The sequence below is a fragment of the Osmia lignaria genome, chromosome 6 (genome assembly GCF_051020975.1).
Source record: "Osmia lignaria lignaria isolate PbOS001 chromosome 6, iyOsmLign1, whole genome shotgun sequence".
Taxonomy (NCBI): Eukaryota; Metazoa; Arthropoda; class Insecta; order Hymenoptera; family Megachilidae; genus Osmia; species Osmia lignaria.
In genome coordinates this window covers 8,800,932-8,816,300 of record NC_135037.1, presented here as the reverse complement: position 1 = coordinate 8,816,300, position 15,369 = coordinate 8,800,932, and the positions used below count along the sequence as shown (strand labels likewise).

At 31.2% G+C, this 15,369-nt stretch overlaps 2 protein-coding genes across 4 annotated transcripts; one reads left to right on the top strand and one right to left on the bottom strand.

The window, feature by feature from the left end:
- The first annotated feature begins 424 nt into the window (after positions 1-424).
- On the top strand, positions 425-2,414 carry LOC117607791 (sensory neuron membrane protein 2). Its single transcript, XM_076688599.1, has 7 exons — positions 425-610; positions 735-897; positions 1,000-1,248; positions 1,346-1,557; positions 1,780-1,951; positions 2,103-2,345; positions 2,397-2,414. Exons 1-7 carry the CDS (start codon positions 507-509, stop codon positions 2,412-2,414), a joined length of 1,161 nt encoding a protein of 386 aa, XP_076544714.1. The 5' UTR covers positions 425-506.
- On the bottom strand, positions 1,551-15,369 carry LOC117607787 (proton-coupled amino acid transporter-like protein pathetic). 3 transcript variants are annotated; one of them, XM_034331907.2, is made up of 8 exons: positions 15,237-15,369; positions 8,831-8,896; positions 8,601-8,693; positions 7,600-7,957; positions 6,236-6,511; positions 5,968-6,146; positions 5,477-5,646; positions 1,551-4,110 (listed from the first exon to the last, which is right to left on the bottom strand). In XM_034331907.2, exons 2-8 carry the CDS (start codon positions 8,887-8,889, stop codon positions 3,869-3,871), a joined length of 1,377 nt encoding a protein of 458 aa, XP_034187798.2. In that variant the 5' UTR covers positions 8,890-8,896; positions 15,237-15,369; the 3' UTR covers positions 1,551-3,868. The 3 variants fall into 3 exon arrangements, with proteins under 3 accessions (XP_034187798.2, XP_034187799.2, XP_034187800.2); XM_034331908.2 differs by lacking the exon at positions 15,237-15,369 and adding an exon at positions 14,908-15,227; XM_034331909.2 differs by lacking the exon at positions 15,237-15,369 and adding an exon at positions 14,959-15,227.

The following is a 15,369-nucleotide window of genomic DNA, read 5'->3' as shown; positions in this document are numbered from 1 at the left end:
TCGCACATAGCTATGTAAGGGTATTATTTATTATTAACGAGACTGAGTCACGAAACGTAGAAATTTTAATATAAAAGTAGATTATGCAAGAACTTTTCCATTTCATTTGCCAGGAGAAATCTTCTTACGTGAAATATAGAATAAGTGAAAAAATAATATTTAAAGTCGTTAAATAAAATGGTATACAATTATTGTCAGTAAAAGAGAAGAATAGTGAATACTGTTAATAAAATATATTTTAAAGAAGTATAATATAGGACTGATGATTTTTCAATTGTGTATTGGTGTTTTCCTAATCCTTTTGGGTTCATTTTTAATTTCAGAAGAGATACTTTTAACGACTGTATCGAAGGAAATACGAAAAGTAAGTAATGCTTTAAAAATGATCTCAATTGAAACACAATTAATCGCATAATTACTAAAGTGGCTAATCTAAATGAAATAACAATTTATAGAACTTGCCGCTTGTTGAAGGTACAAAAGAGTATGAAGCATGGTCTTCACCTATGCTCTTATCTTTCGCCTGTTATTTATTTAACGTTACTAACCCTGATGAAGTAATGAGGGGTGAAAATCCACGTATGATCGAATATGGTCCCTTCAGTTACGAGTAAGTAAAAACATTGAAGAAATATTTCACAAATTTTTTACTTTTAACCAGACCTAATAAAGATATTTACAATTTAATTAAGATTAATTTCTAAATGTACAATAATTTATTTATTCATATTTAGTGAAATTCAAGAAAAGCAAATAATAGAAGTCGACGAAGAAAGGGATGAAATCAAATATACGACAAGATCTACGTATATTTTCAACAAATATAAAAGTATAAATGTTTCTAAACACGATAAAGTCACGATATTAAATCCCGCGTACATTGGTACCATAAAAACTGTAAGTCGTAATGTTAACAATATTAGTACCAATGAAACAATTACTATTAATTACTTAACTATAATTAAAATACACATTATCCATTAAATACGTATTTTATAGTTAACATCTCTACCACCTGATTTTATGCACAAATACGGTAACAGTATTCCAAAATTATTTCAAAATCATAGTACTATTTTTCTAAAAGCTCGAGCCACAGATCTACTTTTCGGCGGAGTTAAAGTTACGTGCAATAGGAAGAAATATCCCGAACTGAATCTGATATGTAATACTTTAGAAGCAAATCCACCACCAGTTTTGAGAGAAGGCGATCGGGAAGACGTTTATTATCTCAGTATATTCCAAAGGGTATATTTTAGTTAATAATTTTCAAACTAATTTCGATTCAACGTGTATAATTAATTTACATTGTATACTTAAATATTAAATTTTTCTATGATATTAGATGAATGGTTCTCTACGTGGACCATTCACAGTTTCTAGAGGTCTTCAAGACATAAGTAAATTAGGTGATATAACATCTTATGTTGGGGATCGTGTACAGACATTATGGAATACAGAGTCTTGTAATACAGTAAAAGGAACAGATACTGTTACATGGGCACCATTAGTGGAACCATTACCTTTTGTTTCAACTTTTATTCCAGAAATGTGCAGGTATTGTATCGTTGATTATCTAAAAATGTAAATTTTATATTATATAAAAATAATATCACACGTATATTAAATCACAGCTGATCACTGCTCTTAATCATGTATGTTAATTATACATATAAAATATGAGGAAGTTGTAAAATGTTAATCACCTATTAAGGAAACACTTAATGAAATTTACATATCTGCAAGGTTTATGTTTTACATATGTATATGTTTATATAGGACTATAGAAGCTGATTATGAGAACGACGTTTCAATACATGGTATAACCGGATCTCAATTTATTATGAAGGAAAGGGTATGGTTTTCAAATCACTCGGAATGTTACTGTCCAATTGTAAATAATAAATTAGAATGTCTGCCACAGGGTTTAACCGACGTGACTAATTGTCAGGTAATATTGAAAACAGGGCTATTGATTTGGACCGGATACTCAAAATACCCGGGTAGACAAAATTACGCGGGTAGCCGAGTATTTCATAATTTAAAAGTCTAATTCAAAAGAGGAAAACTATACTTGGTAATTTACATTTGATATATTGCAGAAAGTGCCTATAATTTTATCAGAGCCACATTTTTTGCATGCTGATCCAGAAGTTCTGAATTATGCTCGCGGTTTGGTCCCTAATAAAGATCTGCATAAAACGTATATTGTCATTGAACCATACACTGGAACACCACTTTCTGGGCAAAAGAAAACGCAATTGAATTTAAAATTGACTAGACAGCCAGTGGAGTTACTTTCTAACGTCAGTGAAGGATATTTTCCAATCATGTGGTGTGAAAATGTAAGATTCTCTTAGAAACATGTCATTTTACATATTTATTTTTAATTTCAGTTTTTCAAAAACACATGATTTAATTATATCACGGTGTACATCGTATAAAATCACGTATTAAAATATTGTCATTCCATAAATAATGTCGTTTTCTTGATCAGTCGAGAAGAGTGCAAACATTCATTTTTATTTTTAATTATTCATATTGATTTCTGGTTAAGCTTTTTTCAAATAAAATAATGAAAAAATCGTACAAACATTAAGATTTGTTTCTTTGCTTTTATTTAAAAATTCAAAAGGAATATTTTATGTATTTGTTTACTTTATCCAAGATGAATGATGATTACTTATGGGATGATCTAATATAATTGAACTTTTGAAAAAATAACAATGGTTAAACAATTAACAAATATTTTCACAGGGAAACACGCCAACTTTATCTGTAATATCGTTTACATATCAATTACTTCGTCTAATAAATTTCATAAAATACATACAGTATATCCCTTTGGTCGTTGGAATTTACATTATTTCCATAACTATACTTCTCCATGGCGTCACTCAACGCAAAGTGCATCCAAAAACTACAAATGCCCAGACCATTTTTATATCGTCGAATTCACAATTAAATAATGTTGTACGACGACCATCGCAGGGACCAAGACCAAGGCAAATGTTTACATAATTTTAATACACTACGTGATCATAAACGATGGTAAATTTTAATTTTTCTCCCAGTATAAAAATTTATACAATTCTGGTACCATAACAGTTGTTTGATAAATCGAGAAGTTTAATAAGAAAATAAATTTCAATTTTCTGTATAATTATTTAGATTGTCTTTTGTAATTACTTTCTAGAATTATTAAGAAAAAAATAATATGTACAACTTATGCTTATCAACAATGTTACTCGATAAATTCTACATCCTCAGGATTTAATTTAACAGTAGTCATTCTAATACTTTAGACTTCGTCAGAAGTATTAAATCAATTTTGTACATTTCACAATTTTCAATAATTTTATACAACTTTATACAAACATGTCTCTTCTCTTTATATAAGAAAATAATTAACTGTATATTTTAGTACCTTAGAAGATTAATTATTATTCTAAAATGTAACTACAGTACCTTAAGTATATTTACAACAATAAACAAATCTTCTCTTTATCGTTTCATTCTTACCAAAATATATGTTTCTCCGCGTATAATTAAAACAAAAAAATCCTTCTTCTATTTACAGTAAATAAAATTTCTCTTTCTTCGATTCCTCATAAAAAGAAAAAATAAATCCTTAGAGGAATGGTACGAACGAAAATACTTAAGTGGGATGTAAAAATAAATACAGGATGTACATGGATACTCTTAAAAAATAAATGCTCGCGATAATAATAATTACTCTGTCACGATTGCTGCACAAAGAACGAGCAGCACCTTAGAAAAGCTCTAATCTCGATAATTCTATCACTACTTCAAACTTAAGTCTTGAAAATTTCGAATAAAAGTCTAAGACAGACTTGGATCACTTTGTTTAACGATACAATTTTATAATGTCTAGTATGGAGATCCATGAGCCAAATATCAACGCGAATAACGAGAACATTACTAGGATGAAATTTTTCCAGAGCCTCCATTTGAAGGCACCCAAGTGACCTTCCCAACAGGAAATCGTTTCAACGATCGCTGGTATACTGATTCCAAGGATGGAGAAGAATATTGAACCGACCAAGGATATAAATGGATCCAGTTCCGGTACTATCAGAGCTACCACCACTGAAAACAAAAAGCGAAAAATTTGGTTAAAAACAAAATAAAATTCAATTCACTTTTCCTAGGTTATTTATAATAACAAGAATTTTGCAAATTGAAAAAAAATATTGTCAAACTTTAATTATTTTAATTCGTAAAATAACTTATTAATCTTCACTCTATTATGTCAAAATTTAACCTTGAACAATAGTATTAGATGTACAAATTAATTCGGTGCCTTTTCTTTATTTTGATTAAAGATTTATTTTTAAAAAGCCATAGGAATTCCAATCATTGAAATAATCGTTATTATTATTATGTTGTCTCGTCACTTTTCAAATATTCAAAACTGCGAGAAAATATTCAAATTCAAAATATTAATTAAGTAAGAAGCCGTAATACTAAAGTCACCGAATTAACTTATATGTACATACACCTAATAATTTCTCAGAGTATAGTGCAGAAACTATAAATTATAGATTTATGAATAACTTCATTTTAGATGGTAACAGGAACGTACAATAACAAGAGACGTAAGTCGTGTGGAACACGTGTCCGTCAAAGTGTTAAAATACACTAGTAATTTATACGACACAAAATCATTTGCTTCCGTCATCAGTTACGTAAACGAAGTTATTAAATTGAAAAGTCAAAACGTCAAGGACTTAAGCATGAATGCATAGCTTTACAATGAGGTAAACGAACACGAGTCACTGAACGGTGCTTACAAGCGTCAGTGAGTCATGCGGTTACAGGACCAACGGGTATTTCCTTGGTCAAGTCTGTGTCTATCTTTCCATTACATACAACTTGTATTTCTCTCTTTTGTTCCTTAAGAAAGTAACACACTTGTCTGGTACGCGTTCACCGGCGTGAATCAGTAATAACCGGAAGGGTAACCGTGACCTGTTATTATGACCTGAACCGGTGTATGTCTTCTTCATTTTGTGTCTACCAGTGTACAACTCGTTTAAAAATAATAAATATAATGTAACCCATGAAATTAAAAGAAAAACAATGCAATACAAAATATATAGATAATAATTTTTAAATTTGAAGTCAAACAACGTATTTTATTTGGAAGACACTTAACACATTTCCATCGGGTTATTGTTCACAAATTTTTCATATAAATCGTCGGTAAAAAACGAGAATTCTCGTTTTTCGATGCGAATGTGTTAAAATAATTAAAATGGCAAGTTAAATAGATTAATAGAAATTACATTGACAAGATAGATACTTAAAAGAAATAAAATAGATTAATAAAAATTAATAGATTAAAATAATAATATTGTTTAATAATAATTTTATTTTTTCATAAATTCTGTCCGTATGTAATTAGTAATTTATTGGAGGATCATAGAGTTGAAAATGAACGGAAGTTTCTTACCTGTTAATAGAGCCATAACTATCCTCAATAGTGTTTCACATACGCCTTGGTATTTGTGACTACATTTATCTTTCAAACCCTTCCACATGATTTCCAACGGCACGTAATACTGTAATCCATAAGTGAACAACACTGCCAATGCAATAAGAAGTTTCACTACCTGACCCAGCCTGTAAAAGAAAGTAGCTCGTTTTATATACAGACTAACCTGTATTAATCCTTGAACGACGGAGACTGGGTCAATCGAGACCCGAAAATCACAAAACATATATAAAGATACAATGTATAACTTTTAAACAGAGGGTTTGATATATTGGAAGAATAATTTTAAAAGAACATTGGAAAATTTAGAAAATGCAAACAATGTGAAACACGAAATTAAATTAAAATTGTGGCTCTCTCCATGGTCCGCCGTCCGAGGATTCATTTTGACACTGTACTAATTACAACCGCTCCTAATCTCACTAACAGTTGAATGAAATAATACTTACAGGTCTTCTATCGGGATGTTCAAGGTGATGCTTGCCCTCACTTCTTCGCCATATGTTAAATAACCAAACACACCCAATATCGCATACAAGGATACAACAATTGTCATTGTTATATTAAGTACACCCGGGCATCCGAGGAAACGTTGTGGATTTTCCATGCTATTTTCAACTGGCATTACCTATGGAAAATTATTTAATTTACATTATTCTATACGATACATCAACATTGTATTTTTTCTTAAATAAATACGAATTTTTTGCAACTTACCACGCCGATTCCCTCTATGGCAAATAGCACAGTCGCGAAAAACGTGGGCAGCTGTTCGACCGAAGCGAGTAATTTCACGTTCGATGAAATCTGGATGCCGATGAAGATGTAGTAAAGGGTTATCGAGAATCCCACCATCATACAAATGTTGGCGATCATGGAAAATGGGACCAGGTACTTCAGATTTCGCACCTGTCCCAGCAGTACCACTGCGGGTATCAAGGTTAATATGTACATGCGAATTGGTATGTCCATACCGCTATTATAATCGGCTACCTGAAATCGAATAAGGAAAAATTTCGTAAGAAAAACAGGATTCATTTAATGCGACAAGGATATCAAAAGTTATAAATTATGGGTAATTCCATCGTGACGATTTGGGTCATATTATGAAAGAAAATGAAAGTTTAAATACCGTGGTATCCTAATACACGTGTGACATAATTTGATCGATTTTTAAATTTTATATTTACTTAAGGACCATTTGTTACTTCTCATATTAGTATACATAAAATTGTCCAGTTTTATTTGCAATAAATCATCACTCCTAGCATTCTGGTTTCCACCTATTTGTTTAAAACTCGTTTAAACGAATTGCAATTACCTTCTGTTCCCGGGCAAAGAGAAGCAAACCGGACTTTTACGAGTCAAACGAGTCAGAACGAGTCTTGAGGCTACGCGTTGGCACAGATTTTCAATTGTGATCAAGGAAAAAAAAAGGAGAAAGACGCAGGTGTGACGATGAACGGGGACGAAGGAAACGAAACGATTGCAAATTAAACTGGTTTTGTAAATCTAAAAGACTGGTTTCATGTCTTTGATGTGTTTAAGCTGATTAATGTAATTTATACGCGCCATTAGTTTCTGAAACATCAATTTTTCAATATCGTATTCCATAATGTGTATATCGTATATTCAAAAAGATAAAACTATTGTTTCAATTTATTTTTAACAATTGTTATACATCGACGAAGGGAAAAATATTTTTATACGAAATGAAGCATGAATTATTTAAAAGCTGATAAAAATAATAAATAAAAGATTGTATCAACAGTGTCATTTTATCAATTTTTATCTCAAGTTTCGTACACTGAACTACCCCACGCACGGTTGCGAATCTTTCCACTCGTGTAAATACAAGTACCTACTCTTCGGGCAAACGAGTGAACGTTATCATTTTGACATTCAGTTTATCAATATCATCAATATGAATTCTTTCATCACCTAATTCGACAAGCTCGATTCGCGTGTAACGTGACATACCGAAGTGTTAATGTCCTAAACGAAAAGTGACATATTTCGATAATATCAATATAAAAAAAGAAGCACAATTGATTCTACAAAGAATAATGCGATAAGCTTACCTGTTTGATCGAGGTCGATATGAACACCACGTAAACACACGAACCGCCCACGTAGGTGGCACACAATGCTGCATTCACGAATATCCGACTGACGTTCGAAAAAGGTCGGACAGGTTTCGGACCGTAAAGAAACGCAGCCTCCGCGGTTTCAGCGTATGTCATCTGGGGTGTTTTCGTTCGTTTGCAAAGCACGTGGGACGAACGGACCAGTATGTGGACACAATGGGCGCATATCACACCGATTATTATCGTTCCAATTCCACCGAACAGAACACCGCCGTTCTTTATGGCGTTCGGCATCGCGAGGATACCTGTGCCCAAGGACGATTTTAATAAATGCGCCACCGCACCCAGATCTCTGTAACGTGAAAGAATGTTGCCTTTTTGAGGGATTTTCTTTGAGAATTGTTTTTTTTTATAAAAAGATAATATATTTTTTTTAATATTGTTAACATATCATTTAATCATGTATCTTGTAAAGAAATTTCGATTTTAACATGGTAATTGTCAGTTTTTTATTATTTTCAGTATATTTTATTATAGCTGTTATTTATAATTACTAACTAGGTATGTTAAAGAATTTCTAATATTACGGGTGATGGATCCCTGTAGAAATTTAATTATTTGTTATTTTGAATTATGTGCTCCATGGAACAGAGGCACATTCGTTTTCTGGTAAATAAATATTTTATTTTGCACAGTGCAGTTCAGGAATGAGGAAAATTTTCTGTTGACATGACATGTTATTAAACAGATGATAACGTTTAAAAAAATGTTATCATAACGATACGTAACGACAGTCATTAAATGCCTTGAGCAGATGCATCACGTGCACGAGTATTGCATGCCATTTGTTATATATCAATCAATTTTTACTGTGATAGGTTAATATTTTTCTTTTCAATTCTCAGTAATTAATTTTCGTTATTTTTGAAAATTTTCATTCTTGAAAACATCAAATTTTTCAAGTTTTTCTTTTGTAACAATGTAAAAATACTTACGAATTAGCATTCTTCTTATTACGATGTTCGAAGGGATTGTACAATTGATCCTTTTCATTGTAATCTCCAATCACAACAGCAGCTATTTTAGTGCTGATAACAAAAAAAGGCAGAAATGTATATAATATGTTAATTTTGAATATGTTACTTCTTTATACCTTTCAATGCTATTCTGCTAACAATACTACTTGCTTTACTGTATCTATAATTGAATACAAAATAAATGTTACCTGCTGTTGAACTCCTGCATTGGACTTCCTGTGGCTTGTTCCTTTGAATCGTTCCCCATGATGAATCTGAAAAAAAATATTACATTGCTCAGAATAAATTCATCAAAATTTTTACTTAATTAGAGAAAATCTTAGGATATTTCATTCTCATTTTTTTTTTATAAAACAATGAATAATTTTCATTTTACATTCGGAAATATTTTCCTGCTATTTTTTCTACTTCACGAAAGTATTTTCGAAATGAATTTAACAATCGCAAATATTTAAAGTTTGCGCAAGATAAAACCGACAGAAAATTTGAAAAATAAATTACTGATGCGACAGATGCCAACAAGTCTAAGTACCGGATTTAAGAAATCTTAATACCTTTTATCGCTATTAAAAACAAATCATTCAAATCACTCTCTAATTATCTATGATTCATTATCGTCTGCCTGCTAATCATTTAACAAGATAATATTCTTGCGAAAGTAATTATGTCGAGCGAATATTATATTTATTATCGAAATACGTAATAAACACTACCTTTTGAAAATATTAAGACACTTCAAAAAGACTTTACATTTTTATATTGATAACAACATTTCAATTACGTTTATTGTAAAACCAAAGACGCCTGATATTTATTAATAAAAATGTGAATAAAAGTTTAATTTCATTCTTGTGTACATTTCCCAGCTGTGGGTCAAGATTGACCCAGTATCACTATTCGTATCCTTGAGACTTAAAGCTTCAACCTGTCTGACTATACATGTATATTTTCACTGCGCCTATTAAACCTAGAAACCTGACGCTTTACTCGGTCAATAGATAATTCCTTATATGAGCTGACAAATTCCGCCACATTTGCCAAATAGATCAACTCTTCTTTTTGAATTTTTTAAAATTTTAATACCACAGCACTTGATCGATGCTTAACTTTGTACATTTGATCAATTTTCATACTTTTTATTTTTGGAGTTAATGAATTTTGCTAATGAATTTGGCTCGTTTATAAATCGTGGTAACTTCCAAAATAATTACAATATTAGACCAGGTCGCAATTAATGCGAACAAAAATTCAGTTAATGCGAGGCTTGCGAGACTTTTTTCGATCCAGACATGGATCGAAGCATGCAAGTTAACAGAGACTTGGATAAAATTCTGCGGGTTTATCATCACATATACGAAGATATGAAGAAGCAGAAGAAAGTGCAATCAACACTGTTAAAATACTTAAAAAAATAATAAACATGTTTATGCTATTATATTTTAATAATTTACGTATGAAGGTATATTTCAAAATTTTGATCGTACATTTTCTTTAACTAACAATAAGAAACAATTCCTATATTTCAAGTATTCGAATAGTATGAATTCAAATAATGCGAACAATTTCTGAGATTTATTACTCGCACTAATCGAGACCTACCTGTATATTTCAATATTTAAATTTCGCAAAATAAGCTTCGAGACGATTTTACATATTAAAATTTATATGTACAGTATAAAAAATTTGACTGCCAATATTAAGAAATTTCTGAAGATTTTTAATAGATATACGAAAAAAGATTAATTCAAGAACATCTCCTAAGTGGTGTCAGCGACATCGACGATACTGATACATGTGATTCAATGATAGGAACAATGTTCAAATTGCGAATTATTCATGTTTCAATTTAATATATCAACAATTTAGATTGTCGTTTTATCTATGAAAACTTTCCATCACGATTTGAAAAGTCATTTATGAATTTATTCTTATCGTGAAGTGGACCTTAAAGAATTGGTCAGATGTAAAAATTAAAATAATATTTACAACACGTAGAAATTAGATGATATCTTCGGATCATCCACTTGAGATTCTTATTTCATGGCTACAGAATATACAGATGCATTATTAACACCGATAATTAACAATACTAAGCAAACTATGAATGCACCGTTCACGTGTACTCTTACGTCAGGCTATTTAACTACAAATGTTATTCTTCTGCGCAAAGGAATTCCACATTTTCTCTTTGTGCTTCATTTTAGCGGAAGAAGATGCCGTTTAGTTAGAAATATGCGCAATTGGAACGGAACAAATAAATTACAAATTGCGCAAAAGTCAAAGTCTGTGTTGGTACATTCGATTGTATCAATAAATATAACGTAGAATTTAATATTCTTTTGCGTTGCAATAATTTGATAGAATTATTCTCAATAATATTTCTCTTTTGTCAAGAGGGATTTTCATAAAAAATGAATGGTGTGTAATTACGAATTTTACAAAAGAATTAAAAATAAATATACTGGAAAATAGAGTAGTACAAAAATAATAAATCTCTATTTTAAAAAGTAAGAAAAATTGCAAATTAAAAATCTGAACTGTCCCATGAAACCCACAACTTCCCAAGCACCTGCAGCTTCCTCTGTCTCTACCATCCCCAGGTACTTTTTCACAATCCATAATGACTGGATTCGTTAAATCGACGAGATCAAAGCAGTATTGAGCAATTGATCGTACCGAGAAATCGTTTGAATGTGCATACGATTATTGCATCGCGAGTCGAGACGGATGTTGTATCCTTGAACGCTTCCACGGGAACGTTTCAGCGCACAATTCCACGGGGGACTTTCTAATGTCAGGAAGCAGAAAAGGACTCACGATGTGGCTAATAAATATTCTGATGCAAGCAAGGGACGGAAAGGAGTCACGAGTGAGCTGCCAGTTAGGGAGAATTATACTGGACTCCAGTTGCACCGAGAACTACGAATACGGCTAATACACGGGAATCTAGGATCTCGAGAGTTTTAAATGTCGATATCATGGGATAATATCAGCACGAATTGTCGTGGTCGGTTCATGGAAACTCACACGAGCCTGGTTAACAAAAGGTCACAGAAGAATTGGCTCCCTTTTCCTGGGAAAATTCTGAATAATACTGTATTCTAATCGGTGATTGCAAATCGAATGACCCAATTATTCAGAGGAATTTTAATAACCATAATTTTCTTAAAATTCATATTATTATTAAATTATATAAAATATATAAATTATTTTAAATTACGCATTCTAATAGATAGTGATTGTTAATTAGCGTTGCTAAAATTGTTTACTGAAATGACACCATACTAGTCATCTACTAATTGTACTTTCTCTAAACATTATACTAAACTATCAATAATATTTTTTGTTAAGGATCCTAATTAAAATTTATGAAGGAACAATGCAGAAATTTCACTGTGATTCATTGTTTGCTATGATTGCAATTAGTCATTCTGTATTAAGCATATTAATGAAAAATTTACATAATCATATTCCTCGAACTTCAAGCTTCAGACTAATATGACATAAGTTCTATTTTGCGATAATTTTATGTCATCATACTTAATACTACTTATAGGAAAATTTTTAATTAAAAAATTGATGTACTTCTCGTGTTTTAAATTTTCTTGCTTGTCATTAGTGATTATAACATTTGTAATGAAATCACTTTGATAGCATATTTTTTGGATCAAGATTGATCTACTTACATGATAAACTTAATCGAGGGATTAGTATAGTTTTCACATTGTAAGCCTTCTTATTAACGGATCATTATAACAGCATTTAATATCTAACTTGTGTACTTTATACTTTGTAAGCTGTGTATAATTGCATGGATTTACAAGATAAGTCTGAAACGGCTCTTGAAATAATATCTAAGTTGGCAATGATATGAAACGCATGAGTGAAAGAAAATTTATTTCTTTATTCAGAAGCTGGTAAAACAAAAGTTGTTTTCATTTGTTTTTTCTTTTCACAGGTGGTCGCAAAGTTGAATCAAATCTGTTTTTTAGCGGAGCTATCGTGAAAAATGATAAGAAAAGAAAATATTATTTATTTTTTTGCACTTCATTGGTGTTATAATATTATATAAATTTTTGCATTATAACCGACAGTTAATTCATCTAATTTCATGAAATACATGACCAAAATCAAACTGCAATCACAGAAATGCAACGAAATTGAATTGAAATTGAACAGAACTGTATTTAATGGTTTACTCGAGAACGAAAATGAAGGGAAAAAATGTTGTAAACTACGATCACTAGTTATTCGGATCATATCATAATCAGCAATAAATGCTGATCGAAACTCAACAAGACTTCACCTAATAACAGATGTCGGGATGAAAAAAAAGTGAAAAGAATTGCAAGGTAGTATTACTTCGTGTCGCGCATTGATGCACGTAATCATGCAACACTCAATTACCTCTGAACACGTCATTTCCCTATGCGATCAGCTGTTAACCGCATTCCTCGATAAAGGTGCACTTTAATATTCGGTCGACACGTACATAGTTTCACGAGAGCCGGGATCGCTGATTTCCGGTACAGCCGGCTGTTATGCGACTGATACGCCCAGGAAAATCTACTATGACACAACGGAGTCATAGATCTGCACAATATATTTATATTCATTCTTTTGAACTTTTCTGAGTAATTTAAAACTGCAGATAATTAGTTTTTTCTTCTTCCTAATTATACATGATTGTTAATAATTACTGTTCATTGATCGAAAATGACAAATAATAATCAATAATTGTGAGCATTGTTCTCTAGTTTTGCAGTAAATGAATTTTTTATGATAAAAGTGTGATTAGTTTGCAAATTGCATTAAATGCATTTAATTTTACTATTTGAATACTTGAAAATTTGTAAATTATATGAAATAATAATTTATTCTTTTTATGTTTTATTTTAGAATTCTTTTGAGTTCTGTGTATAGTTTGAAAATTAATTTTGACAATGTTATTCACAAAACAATATAAATTCCACGAAAAGTTTGCAGATCAAATTAACGAATTAGCGCTTATCGGATTCGACACGCTGCTAACTATAACACGTTTACTAAACCGCAAGATGTTAATCGAAGCAAACAAACGAAAATTGAATTTTAAAATCATCAATCATCGTTCCCCGTCATAACACGCTCTTCGGTCTTTTTGTACACACTCGATACATTCATCTTATTTCAGTACATGTTTTAGAATGTTTTTCAGGGTATCATATTTTATCAACCACCCCACCTTTTATTTCATCCTAAAGTTATTAAACTGATGATTCAAATTTCATGATTCATCCCAGTTCAACGTAATGTAGCATTAAAATTATTAATTTCAATTCAATACTCGCTTCATGATATCTCTTTCAAAAGAGTATGACACACAAGCAATTACTATAATGATTAAGTAAATACAAATATTTGTACCTACAATTTACTGTAGATATTTGCAATTTGCAAGTAACTTCTACAAAGGCAAATCATGCATTGTTTAATGACACTTTAACGATTTCCTACATAGATTTGGTAAACAATCGTTTTCAGGAACTATGGAAGTGCACTATCTGTCGCATCATAGAATTGTTACAAATGCTATTTACAGGCGATTTGAAAGTGTTTCAGCAAGGTTTCGCTTTGTATAGTTGCATTACGTTACTACCGGTACCTCGTTAACTTCAAGGTTCCCTGACCATGATAAGTAATCACAAATACACCGACATATATAGACATTTCTCTATTTAAAACATGATTGGTTATAGATAAAGCGACTATTTTAAAGAAAAATTTAATTGTCAAATTGAAATCTACAAAATAGACATACCTTAGATGTTACTATTAATAAACAATATCTAAACATTTTAATAATAATGATTTTTCTTATTTAATTTATGTTATATCATGAACTATAAATTTAGCAATTTTTAATAACTGTAACTGATAATAAGGCAGTAACATTTCAAAAATTATGAAATAACAATTTATTATTTACGATGAATATTATAAATAAAAGAAGAACGTTTGCATTTCTTCCTTACTTCGATCCAATAAACACTTATGAATTAAAAAAGAAAAAAAAATAACAATAATAGCTTCTCATTAAGCAACCACAAACATCCTTAATAATAAAAGTGTTAAATTTTGCAAACAATTGAATTATTTTTAACTAAATAAATCGTTAATTATAGGAAGAAGATAAATTATAATGTGATTAATTGTTATTCTATTAATAATATCTACCCTAATCGTATCGCTAATTAATGTGTGATTAAATTTTTGTTTAGCTCACGTCTAAAATCTTCAAAGCTCCAAGCGTCTATACTCCTAAACGTCAACTTACGTTGAAATGTTTACAACAGGTAGCTTCACAAGCGTCGATCAGTGATCGATGTACATTCGATCGGACATCTGCACGCGACACGATGAATCCAGTTTCGGCATCATTAAAACCCCCGATAACGAAATCAGGAGGACGTATCTTAATCCCGTTCCGCGTCGAAAGTCCATTCAATTACGTAACGCGAAACGTTTTCAGTTCGCTGTTCACCGTTTATCAACGCGGAATGATTTTGCACGCGAGCGTAATCACGGAATGTCGTTCAACATAAATGTACTCACGCGTGTCCTCGAACGATGAATTCCGAATTTCCAAAGAAAGGAAAAAAGAAGGGAAACACGTCGGTGTCCCTTGGCAAAACGCTGAACGAACGATGCGATACTTTTCCAAAGATCAACTTGTTCACATCCTCGA